This window comes from Lolium perenne, chromosome 2 (assembly GCF_019359855.2).
Source record: "Lolium perenne isolate Kyuss_39 chromosome 2, Kyuss_2.0, whole genome shotgun sequence".
NCBI classification, from domain to species: domain Eukaryota; kingdom Viridiplantae; phylum Streptophyta; class Magnoliopsida; order Poales; family Poaceae; genus Lolium; species Lolium perenne.
Genome location: NC_067245.2, coordinates 30,416,122 through 30,434,400, shown reverse-complemented (window position 1 = coordinate 30,434,400; position 18,279 = coordinate 30,416,122). Strand labels below are relative to the sequence as shown.

The 18,279-nt window shown below is 49.4% G+C and overlaps 2 protein-coding genes across 2 annotated transcripts; both read right to left on the bottom strand.

The window, feature by feature from the left end:
- Positions 1-3,726: 3,726 nt before the first annotated feature.
- On the bottom strand, positions 3,727-7,881 carry LOC127331664 (uncharacterized). The gene is made up of 5 exons (XM_071825935.1): positions 7,681-7,881; positions 7,393-7,607; positions 6,926-7,308; positions 6,418-6,569; positions 3,727-5,439 (listed from the first exon to the last, which is right to left on the bottom strand). Exons 1-3 carry the CDS (start codon positions 7,817-7,819, stop codon positions 7,297-7,299), a joined length of 366 nt encoding a protein of 121 aa, XP_071682036.1. The 5' UTR covers positions 7,820-7,881; the 3' UTR covers positions 3,727-5,439; positions 6,418-6,569; positions 6,926-7,296.
- A 4,875-nt stretch (positions 7,882-12,756) lies between these two features.
- Positions 12,757-16,910, bottom strand: LOC127331667 (uncharacterized). Its single transcript, XM_071825934.1, has 6 exons — positions 16,710-16,910; positions 16,422-16,636; positions 15,957-16,339; positions 15,449-15,600; positions 14,339-14,470; positions 12,757-13,273 (listed from the first exon to the last, which is right to left on the bottom strand). The coding sequence occupies exons 1-3, from the start codon at positions 16,846-16,848 to the stop codon at positions 16,328-16,330; spliced, it is 366 nt and encodes a 121-aa protein (XP_071682035.1). The 5' UTR covers positions 16,849-16,910; the 3' UTR covers positions 12,757-13,273; positions 14,339-14,470; positions 15,449-15,600; positions 15,957-16,327.
- Between the last annotated feature and the right edge of the window lie 1,369 nt (positions 16,911-18,279).

Genomic DNA, 18,279 nt, shown 5'->3' with positions numbered 1-18,279 from the left:
CTCAGACTCCAGATACGTGCGCATCTTCGTCAATAACGCAAGATCGCAAGGAAATCCTACATTTTGAGATGATTAGGTCGAGGTTTAAGGCTTACCGTACTCGGGAGCCGCTGCGCTGTCCAGGCGCCGTCGCGGCCAATCCATGGAGCCGGCCAGATCCTTCCCACTCAACGACCTCCACCCTTCTCCACTTTCTTCACCGTTGTCCACCGCCGGTGGAGCGGTAGCGCGGCAACGAAGGCTCCCTCTACCCGCGGCGTTCCCTCTACCCACGCCCTACTCCTCGGAATAATCGCGAGACAGAAGCAGAGGAAGGAGGGGGAAGATATTAAATTAGGGAAGGAGGTGGGAGGGGTTTTCTGCAATTTTCGCAACCTTCCGACATGTCCTGACGCCCTACGCCGCTGATAGTGGGTCCCGCAGGTGCCACGTCGCATCATACAGCGCTACACAGTAGGCGGTGACCGTCAGTGACTAACCAACCAGTATTTAATGACCGTAAATTCGTATTCCCTAAGTACGGTAATCAACTTAAATTCGGCTGTCAAGTTCAGTGATGTCCGATGGATTTAACTCAGCGGAGAGGATGAGGCGAACTTTTGTTCTTCTGTTTTCACAGGAGCTAGTAGGGGAACATGAATTGCATGGCTTCGCCTGCATCGTCACGGTGGAGGCAACAGAATTGACGGTTCCAGATTAACAATCAGAGGGTCCTAGTTAAGTGATAATGTGGCTACGCTGCATGTTAAGATAGATAAATTAAATGACATTTTAGTGGGGTTTGCTTTATAAGAGATATAGATTAGTACTGAACTACTGATAGGTATAGCTCTATATACACAAGCCGGTACGTTGGACAGTTAAGAACCCTAGCTCATCGAATTGGACTTTTTACTAGTAGTACTACTGAAAGCTGTCGCATTCTTTGCCAGCTCTAAATTCTTCAGGCTGATGTTCACAAATTTGTTTTTTCTGTACACAAATGTTAAGAACCTTAGCTCATCGAAGCCGGGATGCGGCCGCGCCTCGAAGAAGTCGTGCCGCACCAGGCTCCCCCTAAACACACGCCGTGACAGCGAAATAATGTCGTGCCTCGAAGCGTCGACGCCGACGACCTGCCTGACCGTGCCGCTCCTCACGTTGTACGCCACCACGCCGCGGCGCCAGCCCAGGAGGACGTCCCCTCCGTCGCCGCCCTCCGCGAGCAGCAGCCTGTCCTCTTGCAGCAACAGCCTATCGTCTTGCCACGGCACCTCGACGCGGTGCCGCCGCACCCACCTGATCTCCTCCCCCGTGCAGGCGGCGGGGCCGGCGTAGCCGTCGAGCACCCATAGGTCCACGAACACGAAGTGGTGGCTCAGCTCGGACGCCATGAGCGACCCGTCTCCGACGAGCAGGTTCGAGCATTCCCTGAACGTCACGGGCGGAGGAGGCATCCGTCGGAACGTCTCGGCCACCGTGTCGAACGCCACCATCTCGTCGGCGACTCCGCCCTCCATGTGCTTCAGCCAGTGCAGGTGCCCGTGCAGAACGGCCGGCGTCATCAGGTTCTTGAACAACAGATCGGAGTCGACGCGCCGGCCGTCAATGGGCGTCGCTTGCACGCTCAGCTGCCGCGGCCTGTCCGCGCCGGTCGACAAGATGCAGTAGCACGGCGCCCGTCGCCAGCCCGTGAACGTGAAGGAGATGTGGCACAAGAGCCGGTACTTGCCGGAGGGCCCGTGGAAGTAGAAGCCGCACTTGCGTTGCCTGACTTGGACGTTCCGGCCCAGTCTCAGCCGCGGGAGGTGGCTCCACTGCCGCGTCACGGGGTTGCAAACCAGGTACTGCTCGCGGGCATTGGCGTCGGCGATCACCGGATTTCCTATACACCGACCAGGTCGGCGCGTACCGCGCGCCGCACACCCCGTGACGAATTGGGCCGACCAATTTTGTGGTTTTTGGGATATTATAGTCTTAACTAAAATTAAGCACGTACTAATGCAATCATATTTGTTATAGACTATTTGAATTGGTAAATAACTTTTCTTGAAATAGGATTATGGAACTATTAGGTCACATGCTTAAAGTAGTTTGATTTGCCGTGAAACTTATTTGATGGTTTCGTGATTGGGAGATTGACATCGGCTGGAGTCATCGTTTTTTAGTACCCGTAGAAGATCCGCGCGTATTTATATTAAGAGGCAGAAAGGGCGGAGCCAGTACAAAGGATGCCACCTGGTCCTAGTCACCACAGACGGTGCCAGACAACTCTTCTACCCCCACTTAGCAAGATTGTTTTCAAGAAATTAAGCACGTACTATGCAATCATATTTGTTATAGACTACTTTGAATTGGAAAAATAACTTTTCTTGAAATAGGATTATCAAACTGTTAGGTCACATGCTTAAAGTACATGTATATTGGTTGTTTCTGGAAAAAAATCTGAAAGATGATTTACTACCTATTGTCAGTGATTTACTACCTATTGCTAGTTTTCAGAAGGAAGGCACTCAAATCCGAGCATAGAAGTATTCACGGCACTTTTTTCTGATTATTAATAGGATCGTTCCTGTTGGTATACTACAATATGGTGGTATTAAGTTTTCTACTGTCATACAATGGTATCACGTGAAGGCAATTCTGACATAGGCCAACACAGCCAGCAGGGGTCACCGCTAAAGTAGGGAACCAATCAGAGCCCAGCAGTCCACCACCCACGGATTACCCATCGCCACCTAATCCCGACCGTCTATTCTTCCCCCATCCGACAGCTCAAAAGGATTACCCATTGGCATGTGATCTGAAGTGAGGTATGAGTTTCCTCCACACCCTCTCACTTGCTCTATATATATGAGGGTATTGTGAGTAAAGCCGCGTGCGAGGTTCGCGTGTGACTTGTGACTTTGGACTTTGGCGTGGTCGTGGTCGTGGGGGTCGGGGCGATTCTCCTCTCGCTCTCAGCTATGTCTCCCCTCTTTCTCTCTCTCTCGGGAAGGTTGCTTATTATTGTACTAAAAGTGGGCTGGAGATGAAGGTCTCATCTCTCCGCATCTGCCTCTTACAAGTGTGCCGAGATTTCTTCTTCCCTTTGGTTTTCTTGACTTTCTCCTTGTTAGCCTTTTTTCTTAACATCAAGTCTCTCCTCTATCTCATCTCTTGCCGAGCTCAACTCTGTTCGACTGAGTACTTTTTCTATTGAATTCTTAGTCCTGCGGAGGAGGCTGCCGGTGGTAACGCCCTAGTGTAGTCTTCATATCGACTCTAGCCTCCGGCAGTCCGGCGCCACCGAAAACAAACTTGGGGAGAAGTTCTTTGTCCAGCTCGCACCTATTAGCGTGAACCGCTACCCACGTACAGCTGAAACTGATCCATTCTTGTAGCAAAATATCACGAATTATTCTCTGAACCAAAGGCTTGCTTTACGTCCTATTCTAGATAGCTAGAAAATATGAAGGAATGATATGAAGGAAAAAACATTGATATGTTCAAAATAAAGCAAGCTTAAATTACTTTGCCAATTCGGTTCACCACCATATGTTTCTCCTGCCAAATCTGAGAATATTCTTTGCTAAGAAAGTACAAAAGGATATGTTTAGAATATTATCTGCATCGATTTTTTTTTGGGCATGGCTAGCTCTGTTTCTGGGACATCCCAAGCACACAGCAAAACAGTGAGTAACAAATTTGCACAGGTCGGCATATCTAAGCATTTAAGACTCAAACTCAACCATCATAACCAGCACGTCAAAGGTAAAGCCAGCAGATCCACGCACAGCATCAAATAAGTTCCAATTCTAGGACAAACACTGATGGTTAACTATTACAACAAAATATGGATTACATAAATTCTCTCAAATCTGAGATCTCAGGTGGCGCAGGCATGACCAAGGCAGCGGCATGCATAAAAATGGGTCTTCTTCTAGCTACCGACATGTGAGAATGGTGCACCAGGCTGTTGCTGCTACAGGTCTGCCAGCTTCTCTGCTAACCTAGATGTGCTCTTCGTGGTTATCCTTCAACAACTGATTTTTTTTAGGATGACCTGGTTACTTTACTTGCACATCCAGACCACAATTCGAGAAACAGAACAGGTACCTATTTTGATTCTCAAGCCAAAGTAAACAGCACGGATTTAAGGCTCATTTAACCTCAGCCTATACAGATTTGATTCTGTAGCCATGTGTGATATTTTCATTGTTACAAAGAGAGAAGAACCCCATCCTTGCTCCTGTTAGCGGCGCGGACTGGGTAGCGAAGCTTACTGCACGTGAAAATTTGTGTCAATGCAGCAATATGCATGGGAAAGATATGAATATGAGAGCAATCTAGCTACTCTTGAATGTGCTCTGTATTTGCATACTTAAAATAAGAGCATCAGCGTATGAATGAGAGTTAACGTACTCTTGAATGTATCCAGAATTTAGCCACTCCTAATTTGCAATCTAGCTAAACTACTGTGGTTAATTTAGCATACACCGAAGGGATAGTTGTCCCATTTAATTATCATATATGAAATGAGATTTCAATATACCATGTCCATCTATAAGATGATCATCAGCTACCGTTCATTAAGCATACACGTAAGCAGCACTCCCATTGTTCTCAGAAAAGATGAACATAAGCTCAAACTTAAGGTTACTAGAACAAAACACTCCAATCCAGCATAGTAAATTAGCAATGGTCAGATTCAAAAAAGCTCAGACCTTTCTCTGCAGCAATGGTTGCATGGCAGCCAAATATCACAAATTTATTGGAGAAGGAAACAGGAAGGCGTTCAAGGGGTTCTCAAATTTATTACATAAAAGAAAACCCTTCACAAAGGGTTTTCTCCTTAGCGTGATGACAAAGAGAATGACTAGAAGAGAACATTCCCATTTTGACATATTCAAAAGGTACAGACCTGGAGAGCTACAAGATAATACAAATTTTGCCACCATAAAATAGCACGTGAAATTCTTGGACGAGCTCATGAGCTGTTTGTTTACTAGATATAGATGAGCTAGCGTTAATTTGTCATACACTTAAACAGTAGTCCCATTTTCTTGCATTTGTTTACCAAAAGAGATTGCAGGTACCAAACAATATACAATAAGTTTGAGAAAGCTCCCAAGATGGTTCATTAAGCAAGCATACGCAGCAGCCTAAGCAGCTAGCAACCCCATTTCTTTACCAAGTACAAACAAGTCACAATGGAAGGTCGATCTTGAGGATCAATACCAAAACAAAATCCAGCACTTGAACTTCAGGTACACAAATCCGTTCCTAGCAGGCGTATACAGTACCAAATCAAGGTTTTAGAGAAGGGAAATAGAAAGAAAGCTGCAACCTTTTTTTGGAGAGGAAGAGGAGGTGGAGCAGCGAGGCCGATGCCTAGGACTGTGGCCTTTTCATTGTTACAAAGAGAGAAGAACCCCATCCTTGCTCCCGTCAGCGGCGCGGGCTGGGTAGCGAAGCTCCCTGCACGTGAAAACTTGCGTCAATGCAGCAATACGCATGAGAAAGATAAGCAATCAGAATGTACTTAATAACTGATATGCCCTGTAATTGCATACTTAAAATGAGAGCATCAGTGTATGAATATGAGAGTTAAGGTACTCTTGAATGTATCCAGAATTTAGGCTAAACTACTATCGTTAATTTAGCATACACCAAAGGGAAAGTTGTCCCATTTAATTATTCATATATGAAAGGGGATTTTAATATACCATGTCCATCTATAAGAAGATCATCAGCTACCATTCATTAAGCATACACGTAAGCAGCACTCCCAGTGTTTTCAGAAAAGATCAACGTAAGCTCAAACTTAAGGTTACTGGAACAAAACACTCCAATCCAGCAAAGTAAATTAGCAATGGTCAGATTCAAACAAGCTCGGACCTTTCTCTGCAGCAATGATTGCATGGCAGCCAAAAATCACAAATTTATCGGAGAAGACAACAGGATGCACCTTAGCGTGATGGCAAAGAGAATGATTAGAAGAGAACATTCCCATTTTGACATATTCAAAAGCTACAAACCTGGAGAGCTACAAGAGAATACAAAATTTACCCACCACATAATAGCACGTGAAATTCTTAGACGAGATCATGAGCTGTTTGTTTACTAGATATAGATGAGCTAATGTTAATTTGTCACAGTTAAACAGCAGTCCCATTTTCTTCTATACAATAAGTTTGAGAAAGCTCCCAAGATGTTGTTATTACTCGTTTACCGGTAGATAGATGGTCCATTAAGCAAGCATGCAGGGGCCTAAGCAGCTAGCAACCCCATTCCTTTACCAAGTACAAACAAGATCACAATGGAAATTTGATCTTGAGGATCAATACCAAAGCAAAATCCAGCACTTGAACTTCAGGTACACAAGTCCGTTCCTAGCAGGCGTATACATTACTAAATCAAGGTTTTAGAGGATGGAAATAGGAAGAAAGCTGCAACCATTTTTGGAGAGGAAGAGGAGGCGAAGCAGCGAGGCCGATGCCTAGGATAGGGTGGGGACTGTCGAATCGTAGGAGGATGGCTCGCCCTGCGGCGCCATGATCGCCGTCGTGGTGAGCCGCATCCCCTCCAGCTAGCTTTCCTTGGCATGTCTAACATTGCTGACAATTAGTCTTCAGGAAAAAGCAGGACAGATATATGCATATAGATGGACAGAACTACTGGTACATGTCCTTGACATTCTCAGCCAATAGCAAGTGCAGACTGCAGAAAAGCAAATCCATTTTTGCACAAAACAACCATTGGATTGCTTAGCTTAGCAACTACAAAATAATAATTATCGCTCCATCAAGACAAGTCTGCCCAAAGTGTGGTAAATTTCAATTAGCTCATCGCCACCTCATACATACCTATCTAGCTACAAATACATACCTATCTAGCTACACATCACACATAGCATACAACAGACCAGAGCAAACTAGGGAGAAATCAAGTGATGAAACCATACCACAGATCATGCACAAGGCTGCAGATTTTGAACCGAAGCCTTCTCCAAGGAAGCCGAGACGGACAACGCAAGGGGGCAATGGTTTGCCTCTGCCTTGGGCTGCTCGGCGATGAATTGTTTCTGAATTCAGATCGAACTGGGGCACATCCTCCTTCCAGCAGGCCAGTTCCTCTTCACCATGTCATGAGCGATACATACCAGAACAGAAAATTGCAGATGTCATTAGTAGTGCAGCAACACGTTGTTGGAGCAGAGCAGTTTTGTTTTGGGGAAGAAGTAGCATAGGAGGAAAAGGAGGAATAACTTAACGAGGAACTTGAAGAGGCCCTCCATGGCGGCAACTTTGGAGACGGACAGGATGAGGAACAGCTTCAATCCCTCAGCTGCACGGAATATTCTCTCAAACTAAATCCAATTGATACACAACTATTACACATCCATGCTTGAGAGAGAGAGAGAGAGAGGACCTTTAGGTTTGTGGGCGTCGTGGTGTATGGATCGATATGGGCGAGCTCCTCCTCCTGGTCGGCCATGTCCAGGACGCCGTAACCTTGTGCGTCCTCGTCGCTGTCCAGAAACGCCCAGCTGCAGCAGGTCCGGCGCGCGGCCTGTCCTTGGCTCTGTCGGCGCGCGCACACGAGAAGGAGCTGGGGAAGGCCGGCCTTGACCTCCTTTTCATTTTCTGCACGGCAGCGGCTTGAGCAAGACGAAATTGAGGTACTGGTGGCGGAGAGGAGATGGGATCGAAAGCTTACCGTGGCTGGTGAGCTCGACGCGGATGCCGTGAAGCAGATCCAGCGCCGTCTTCATCCTCTGCCGATGTGCTGGTGGTGTTGCTTTGTCGCCATGGCCCGCCGCGACTGGTGCATCTACAGCCGGGCGAGGGCCTCTCATTGCCCGGCTGGTGCGGCGTCCGGCGAGGGTCAGCACCGGGCGGTGGCCTTCGACGCCGGACCAGCAGCCGCTCCTCTAGGGTTTCGCGGAGGTAGGGCGGCGCGGGTCTTGGGGAGCAGGGGAAGGTGGTGTGGTAGATGAGGAGGGGCGGCGTGGTCGGCGGGGAGGAGGCGGCGGCGGCGGCGGCGGCGGCGGCGGCGTGGGGAAGGAGGGAGAAAGGGGATCGCGCTATGGAAGGAGAGGAGGAGATTTCGTCTCGCGCTTCGTTTGACTCCCAAAGTTTTGAACGAAAACTCCCGCTTGCGCGCCAACCCGAATATTTTGGCGAGGGCCCTCAAATATTTTCGGGATAGGACTCGCGCCTTTGTTTAGCTTCAAAAGTTTCGTCCCAAAGCTCCCGCTCGGCGCCAATCTGAATATTTTTTGAAAAGCTCCCGCTCATGTTGGATTTCTGTAACCTTTCACGGGGTAAGGTCTACTATATTGCATGACATCCTAAATTCCATAGGTGGCTCTTCCGCAATACGGGATCTCGAAAAAAAACCATTGCTTCTCATTTCCTCTAACGATGTTGTTTTTCTATTCTGAAATCTTCATGAAAAGCAAACTTAGAGTAGGAGACATTTTACTATGACGATGCACTTAGAGCATCTCCACCGGCGTCCCTAAATAGGCGCCGGCAGAGCTTTCTCTATTTGGGGATGCTGCTCCCACACCGACGCCCCCAAACCGGCGGCCCCGATAGATTTTGAAAGTTAAAATCACATTTTTAAAACCATATTCATACTGAAGTCCAGGCCGTCGCCGTCGTCGGTGGATGCCCCCAAGGACCAGCTATCGTCCTCGTCGGCCTTCTCCTCCTTTGGCGTCGGCAGCTCCGATGGTCCGGCGAGGTCGACGAAGTTGGCGCCGTGGTCCCTCGCAGACCACACCGCCGCCTATCGTGGGTCCAGCGTAATATGCCGGTAGTCCTCGTCGACGGAGCGGGCGACCATGAAGTTTAGGCCGGGAATTCCTCCTCGTCATCGTCACCACGGAGGGCCGCCTCCGCCTCCTTCTTCCACCATTGTTTCTTTTTCGCCGGTGGAAGTGGTGGTGAGGCCGCGACGCCCTCATCCTTGACGCGGTGGCCCGACCCCGTCGTCCGACGGGCCGGAGCAGAGGACGTGTGCCTCGCTTCGTCGCGGATGACGACGCCTCCGGAAGGAGGCCCGGGGCGCGGCCGAGCGCGTGCGGTCGCCCGCTGCGGATGATCCGGTTCGCGAGCTCCGGGTCGCCGCGGATGCGCTGGCGGAAGCAGTATTGACGCATCGTGGCATCGATGTCGCGGCCGTGCCACCAGGCACGGCGCCGACGGTGTTAAAGCGGCCCCTCGCGTGTCCGGACGCCCGTGCGAGCTCGACGGCGCGCTCATCTTCAAATCGACGTGCCCAAGTCGGGCTGCCGAGCACATTGGTCGGCAGGTTCCTCTCCGCCGGCGTCATCAGGCTCTGCCGTTCCCTGGCGAGGGCCCGCGTATGTGGTCCTGGCGGTGGCGACGGTGGCACCATGAAGCCGGCGGTTGAGACGTGCCAGCCGTGCGGCGATCAGACCGCATCGGCACGGGGACGCGATGCCGCATGCGATGCCGGCCTCGTCGAGGTTGAGCTGCAACGAGCGGAGCACGCCGCTGGCGCCGGCCTCGTCGTTGTGCGCCATCATCGGTGGGTGTGTGGGAGTTTTGTGCGGCGGTTGGTGTTGGACGGCGGCGGCTAGTGTTGGAAGGCGGGGAACAGAGAGTGGGTTTTAAGGGAGGCGGCAGACGCGCATCGAAGGCGTGTGGGTAAGGTAGGTGGAAGCCGTGTGGCCAGTCGTCGCCCTCGCCGCTTGGGTTTCCGCGCGGGAGGCCATTAACGCCGATGACCAACCTCCCCACTTCGTTTCTGATGCGAACCGCAGCGTCCTCTCGCTGACAAGGCGCCCACACCCGCAGGTGATGCCGCCACCGGCACATGCCATAGCCATGCGCTGCTTTCGTCGAGGTGTCATAAATTCAGGACACCGTCATGAGGGTGCACAACAGACAAGGCGAAGATCACAAACACGCCTCCAAGCTAAGTCGCACACTGAACTAGCCCCAACTATACTCAACCGCGGGGAAAAACACGATGGCTGGCATAGTCCGGCCAAGCCCAGATCTAGACGTCCACGACGCTAGGTCGGAGGCACCACGGCGGCCACACCATCCCAGCGTGTGAGCACCTGCACATACACGCCTAAGCTAGACGGAGGGGGAAAATACTGCAGCCGCAGGAGAAGCTGCAGTACAGAGCCGGCCCAGGGACCGTGTCCCCAATAGCTGGCAAGGACATCGCCCAACGATTCCGAAACGCCGCCCCGCAGCGACAGAGGACTACCGGAGTCTGCGGAAGAAACATACCGCCGACAACCTCGAAGACAGCCAGTGAAAGGCCCGCATGGCCCAGAGCCAACCCAAATGCAACCGGCGGAAGGCGGCGAAGGTGGCGCATCGGGCACGCAGCCGCGCACCCCAGGCCACCCTTAGATCCAGAGGATCCGGCCATGCCCTACCGAGCCCAGATCTGAGCCCACAAGCCCATATCGGGTCGAGCCGCCCGCCTAGAGCCACTGCCGGCTCGAGCAACGCCGGGAGATGCCGCAGCTGCATTCAGGCCTCCTGCCATTGGGGGAGGCAACGGCAGCGCCGACCGGCGCCGGCGTCAACGGGCCGCTCCGCCACGAGGAAGGGTGCCGCCCTGTCGGGCCCATTACTCACGCGGGAGGATAAAACCACCGCCGTCGGCACCGCCCGGGCTTTGCTCGGCGGCGGTGGAGGGGAGCTACATGGTGGGGAGGGCCGGAGGGGCAGGGGCGCTCCGGCCGCTCACGGGGGAGCGGCGGGAGCGAGGCTCCGGAGTTGGAGTAGTCGGCTTGATTGACCAGACTTATAGTGTAAACTCTCACTTCGCCTCCAACCCAACTCTTGTAGCAATTTAGCCTCTTTTGTAGTTGTTTACCTATTATAACATAAAAATAGCGAAGTGACATGGAATCACCACTTTTCGATGGAAAGGTAGGGCAAATGTCGAGAGGCCCGTTGAACTAGGGGACACATGAAATCACACGAGGATGGGTCGGAAACCATTCCCCTTACGTGCCATAATATATAGGTATGTAAAGGTGGTTTAAATAGGAAAAATTATTACAGAACTTTGAGCTGGCACTCACTTCACAGGACGAACTATCCCAACGGAAGATTCAAAACTTATAGCGCAAAACTACCACTTCGAGATTGCCGTGAAACTTATTTGATGGTTTCGTGATTGGGAGATTGACATCGGCTGGAGTCATCGTTTTTTAGTACCCGTAGAAGATCTGCGCGTATTTATATTAAGAGTCAGAAAGGGCGGAGCCAGTACAAAGGATGCCACCTGGTCCTAGTCACCACAGACGGTGCCGGACAACTCTTCTACCCCCACTTAGCAAGATTGTTTTCAAGAAATTAAGCACGTACTATGCAATCATATTTGTTATAGACTACTTTGAATTGGAAAAATAACTTTTCTTGAAATAGGATTATCAAACTGTTAGGTCACATGCTTAAAGTACATGTATATTGGTTGTTTCTGGAAAAAAATCTGAAAGATGATTTACTACCTATTGTCAGTGATTTACTACCTATTGCTAGTTTTCAGAAGGAAGGCACTCAAATCCGAGCATAGAAGTATTCACGGCACTTTTTTCTGATTATTAATAGGATCGTTCCTGTTGGTATACTACAATATGGTGGTATTAAGTTTTCTACTGTCATACAATGGTATCACGTGAAGGCAATTCTGACATAGGCCAACACAGCCAGCAGGGGTCACCGCTAAAGTAGGGAACCAATCAGAGCCCAGCAGTCCACCACCCACGGATTACCCATCGCCACCTAATCCCGACCGTCTATTCTTCCCCCATCCGACAGCTCAAAAGGATTACCCATTGGCATGTGATCTGAAGTGAGGTATGAGTTTCCTCCACACCCTCTCACTTGCTCTATATATATGAGGGTATTGTGAGTAAAGCCGCGTGCGAGGTTCGCGTGTGACTTGTGACTTTGGACTTTGGCGTGGTCGTGGTCGTGGGGGTCGGGGCGATTCTCCTCTCGCTCTCAGCTATGTCTCCCCTCTTTCTCTCTCTCTCGGGAAGGTTGCTTATTATTGTACTAAAAGTGGGCTGGAGATGAAGGTCTCATCTCTCCGCATCTGCCTCTTACAAGTGTGCCGAGATTTCTTCTTCCCTTTGGTTTTCTTGACTTTCTCCTTGTTAGCCTTTTTTCTTAACATCAAGTCTCTCCTCTATCTCATCTCTTGCCGAGCTCAACTCTGTTCGACTGAGTACTTTTTCTATTGAATTCTTAGTCCTGCGGAGGAGGCTGCCGGTGGTAACGCCCTAGTGTAGTCTTCATATCGACTCTAGCCTCCGGCAGTCCGGCGCCACCGAAAACAAACTTGGGGAGAAGTTCTTTGTCCAGCTCGCACCTATTAGCGTGAACCGCTACCCACGTACAGCTGAAACTGATCCATTCTTGTAGCAAAATATCACGAATTATTCTCTGAACCAAAGGCTTGCTTTACGTCCTATTCTAGATAGCTAGAAAATATGAAGGAATGATATGAAGGAAAAACATTGATATGTTCAAAATAAAGCAAGCTTAAATTACTTTGCCAATTAGGTTCACCACCATATGTTTCTCCTGCCAAATCTGAGAATATTCTTTGCTAAGAAAGTACAAAAGGATATGTTTAGAATATTATCTGCATCGATTTTTTTGGGCATGGCTAGCTCTGTTTCTGGGACATCCCAAGCACACAGCAAAACAGTGAGTAACAAATTTGCACAGGTCGGCATATCTAAGCATTTAAGACTCAAACTCAACCATCATAACCAGCACGTCAAAGGTAAAGCCAGCAGATCCACGCACAGCATCAAATAAGTTCCAATTCTAGGACAAACACTGATGGTTAACTATTACAACAAAATATGGATTACATAAATTCTCTCAAATCTGAGATCTCAGGTGGCGCAGGCATGACCAAGGCAGCGGCATGCATAAAAATGGGTCTTCTTCTAGCTACCGACATGTGAGAATGGTGCACCAGGCTGTTGCTGCTACAGGTCTGCCAGCTTCTCTGCTAACCTAGATGTGCTCTTCGTGGTTATCCTTCAACAACTGATTTTTTTTAGGATGACCTGGTTACTTTACTTGCACATCCAGACCACAATTCGAGAAACAGAACAGGTACCTATTTTGATTCTCAAGCCAAAGTAAACAGCACGGATTTAAGGCTCATTTAACCTCAGCCTATACAGATTTGATTCTGTAGCCATGTGTGATATTTTCATTGTTACAAAGAGAGAAGAACCCCATCCTTGCTCCTGTTAGCGGCGCGGACTGGGTAGCGAAGCTTACTGCACGTGAAAATTTGTGTCAATGCAGCAATATGCATGGGAAAGATATGAATATGAGAGCAATCTAGCTACTCTTGAATGTGCTCTGTATTTGCATACTTAAAATAAGAGCATCAGCGTATGAATGAGAGTTAACGTACTCTTGAATGTATCCAGAATTTAGCCACTCCTAATTTGCAATCTAGCTAAACTACTGTGGTTAATTTAGCATACACCGAAGGGATAGTTGTCCCATTTAATTATCATATATGAAATGAGATTTCAATATACCATGTCCATCTATAAGATGATCATCAGCTACCGTTCATTAAGCATACACGTAAGCAGCACTCCCATTGTTCTCAGAAAAGATGAACATAAGCTCAAACTTAAGGTTACTAGAACAAAACACTCCAATCCAGCATAGTAAATTAGCAATGGTCAGATTCAAAAAAGCTCAGACCTTTCTCTGCAGCAATGGTTGCATGGCAGCCAAATATCACAAATTTATTGGAGAAGGAAACAGGAAGGCGTTCAAGGGGTTCTCAAATTTATTACATAAAAGAAAACCCTTCACAAAGGGTTTTCTCCTTAGCGTGATGACAAAGAGAATGACTAGAAGAGAACATTCCCATTTTGACATATTCAAAAGGTACAGACCTGGAGAGCTACAAGATAATACAAATTTTGCCACCATAAAATAGCACGTGAAATTCTTGGACGAGCTCATGAGCTGTTTGTTTACTAGATATAGATGAGCTAGCGTTAATTTGTCATACACTTAAACAGTAGTCCCATTTTCTTGCATTTGTTTACCAAAAGAGATTGCAGGTACCAAACAATATACAATAAGTTTGAGAAAGCTCCCAAGATGGTTCATTAAGCAAGCATACGCAGCAGCCTAAGCAGCTAGCAACCCCATTTCTTTACCAAGTACAAACAAGTCACAATGGAAGGTCGATCTTGAGGATCAATACCAAAACAAAATCCAGCACTTGAACTTCAGGTACACAAATCCGTTCCTAGCAGGCGTATACAGTACCAAATCAAGGTTTTAGAGAAGGGAAATAGAAAGAAAGCTGCAACCTTTTTTTTGGAGAGGAAGAGGAGGTGGAGCAGCGAGGCCGATGCCTAGGACTGTGGCCTTTTCATTGTTACAAAGAGAGAAGAACCCCATCCTTGCTCCCGTCAGCGGCGCGGGCTGGGTAGCGAAGCTCCCTGCACGTGAAAACTTGCGTCAATGCAGCAATACGCATGAGAAAGATAAGCAATCAGAATGTACTTAATAACTGATATGCCCTGTAATTGCATACTTAAAATGAGAGCATCAGTGTATGAATATGAGAGTTAAGGTACTCTTGAATGTATCCAGAATTTAGGCTAAACTACTATCGTTAATTTAGCATACACCAAAGGGAAAGTTGTCCCATTTAATTATTCATATATGAAAGGGGATTTTAATATACCATGTCCATCTATAAGAAGATCATCAGCTACCATTCATTAAGCATACACGTAAGCAGCACTCCCAGTGTTTTCAGAAAAGATCAACGTAAGCTCAAACTTAAGGTTACTGGAACAAAACACTCCAATCCAGCAAAGTAAATTAGCAATGGTCAGATTCAAACAAGCTCGGACCTTTCTCTGCAGCAATGATTGCATGGCAGCCAAAAATCACAAATTTATCGGAGAAGACAACAGGATGCACCTTAGCGTGATGGCAAAGAGAATGATTAGAAGAGAACATTCCCATTTTGACATATTCAAAAGCTACAAACCTGGAGAGCTACAAGAGAATACAAAATTTACCCACCACATAATAGCACGTGAAATTCTTAGACGAGATCATGAGCTGTTTGTTTACTAGATATAGATGAGCTAATGTTAATTTGTCACAGTTAAACAGCAGTCCCATTTTCTTCTATACAATAAGTTTGAGAAAGCTCCCAAGATGTTGTTATTACTCGTTTACCGGTAGATAGATGGTCCATTAAGCAAGCATGCAGGGGCCTAAGCAGCTAGCAACCCCATTCCTTTACCAAGTACAAACAAGATCACAATGGAAATTTGATCTTGAGGATCAATACCAAAGCAAAATCCAGCACTTGAACTTCAGGTACACAAGTCCGTTCCTAGCAGGCGTATACATTACTAAATCAAGGTTTTAGAGGATGGAAATAGGAAGAAAGCTGCAACCATTTTTGGAGAGGAAGAGGAGGCGAAGCAGCGAGGCCGATGCCTAGGATAGGGTGGGGACTGTCGAATCGTAGGAGGATGGCTCGCCCTGCGGCGCCATGATCGCCGTCGTGGTGAGCCGCATCCCCTCCAGCTAGCTTTCCTTGGCATGTCTAACATTGCTGACAATTAGTCTTCAGGAAAAAGCAGGACAGATATATGCATATAGATGGACAGAACTACTGGTACATGTCCTTGACATTCTCAGCCAATAGCAAGTGCAGACTGCAGAAAAGCAAATCCATTTTTGCACAAAACAACCATTGGATTGCTTAGCTTAGCAACTACAAAATAATAATTATCGCTCCATCAAGACAAGTCTGCCCAAAGTGTGGTAAATTTCAATTAGCTCATCGCCACCTCATACATACCTATCTAGCTACAAATACATACCTATCTAGCTACACATCACACATAGCATACAACAGACCAGAGCAAACTAGGGAGAAATCAAGTGATGAAACCATACCACAGATCATGCACAAGGCTGCAGATTTTGAACCGAAGCCTTCTCCAAGGAAGCCGAGACGGACAACGCAAGGGGGCAATGGTTTGCCTCTGCCTTGGGCTGCTCGGCGATGAATTGTTTCTGAATTCAGATCGAACTGGGGCACATCCTCCTTCCAGCAGGCCAGTTCCTCTTCACCATGTCATGAGCGATACATACCAGAACAGAAAATTGCAGATGTCATTAGTAGTGCAGCAACACGTTGTTGGAGCAGAGCAGTTTTGTTTTGGGGAAGAAGTAGCATAGGAGGAAAAGGAGGAATAACTTAACGAGGAACTTGAAGAGGCCCTCCATGGCGGCAACTTTGGAGACGGACAGGATGAGGAACAGCTTCAATCCCTCAGCTGCACGGAATATTCTCTCAAACTAAATCCAATTGATACACAACTATTACACATCCATGCTTGAGAGAGAGAGAGAGAGGACCTTTAGGTTTGTGGGCGTCGTGGTGTATGGATCGATATGGGCGAGCTCCTCCTCCTGGTCGGCCATGTCCAGGACGCCGTAACCTTGTGCGTCCTCGTCGCTGTCCAGAAACGCCCAGCTGCAGCAGGTCCGGCGCGCGGCCTGTCCTTGGCTCTGTCGGCGCGCGCACACGAGAAGGAGCTGGGGAAGGCCGGCCTTGACCTCCTTTTCATTTTCTGCACGGCAGCGGCTTGAGCAAGACGAAATTGAGGTACTGGTGGCGGAGAGGAGATGGGATCGAAAGCTTACCGTGGCTGGTGAGCTCGACGCGGATGCCGTGAAGCAGATCCAGCGCCGTCTTCATCCTCTGCCGATGTGCTGGTGGTGTTGCTTTGTCGCCATGGCCCGCCGCGACTGGTGCATCTACAGCCGGGCGAGGGCCTCTCATTGCCCGGCTGGTGCGGCGTCCGGCGAGGGTCAGCACCGGGCGGTGGCCTTCGACGCCGGACCAGCAGCCGCTCCTCTAGGGTTTCGCGGAGGTAGGGCGGCGCGGGTCTTGGGGAGCAGGGGAAGGTGGTGTGGTAGATGAGGAGGGGCGGCGTGGTCGGCGGGGAGGAGGCGGCGGCGGCGGCGGCGGCGGCGGCGGCGTGGGGAAGGAGGGAGAAAGGGGATCGCGCTATGGAAGGAGAGGAGGAGATTTCGTCTCGCGCTTCGTTTGACTCCCAAAGTTTTGAACGAAAACTCCCGCTTGCGCGCCAACCCGAATATTTTGGCGAGGGCCCTCAAATATTTTCGGGATAGGACTCGCGCCTTTGTTTAGCTTCAAAAGTTTCGTCCCAAAGCTCCCGCTCGGTGCCAATCTGAATATTTTTTGAAAAGCTCCCGCTCATGTTGGATTTCTGTAACCTTTCACGGGGTAAGGTCTACTATATTGCATGACATCCTAAATTCCATAGGTGGCTCTTCCGCAATACGGGATCTCGAAAAAAAACCATTGCTTCTCATTTCCTCTAACGATGTTGTTTTTCTATTCTGAAATCTTCATGAAAAGCAAACTTAGAGTAGGAGACATTTTACTATGACGATGCACTTAGAGCATCTCCACCGGCGTCCCTAAATAGGCGCCGGCAGAGCTTTCTCTATTTGGGGATGCTGCTCCCACACCGACGCCCCCAAACCGGCGGCCCCGATAGATTTTGAAAGTTAAAATCACATTTTTAAAACCATATTCATACTGAAGTCCAGGCCGTCGCCGTCGTCGGTGGATGCCCCCAAGGACCAGCTATCGTCCTCGTCGGCCTTCTCCTCCTTTGGCGTCGGCAGCTCCGATGGTCCGGCGAGGTCGACGAAGTTGGCGCCGTGGTCCCTCGCAGACCACACCGCCGCCTATCGTGGGTCCAGCGTAATATGCCGGTAGTCCTCGTCGACGGAGCGGGCGACCATGAAGTTTAGGCCGGGGAATTCCTCCTCGTCATCGTCACCACGGAGGGCCGCCTCCGCCTCCTTCTTCCACCATTGTTTCTTTTTCGCCGGTGGAAGTGGTGGTGAGGCCGCGACGCCCTCATCCTTGACGCGGTGGCCCGACCCCGTCGTCCGACGGGCCGGAGCAGAGGACGTGTGCCTCGCTTCGTCGCGGATGACGACGCCTCCGGAAGGAGGCCCGGGGCGCGGCCGAGCGCGTGCGGTCGCCCGCTGCGGATGATCCGGTTCGCGAGCTCCGGGTCGCCGCGGATGCGCTGGCGGAAGCAGTATTGACGCATCGTGGCATCGATGTCGCGGCCGTGCCACCAGGCACGGCGCCGACGGTGTTAAAGCGGCCCCTCGCGTGTCCGGACGCCCGTGCGAGCTCGACGGCGCGCTCATCTTCAAATCGACGTGC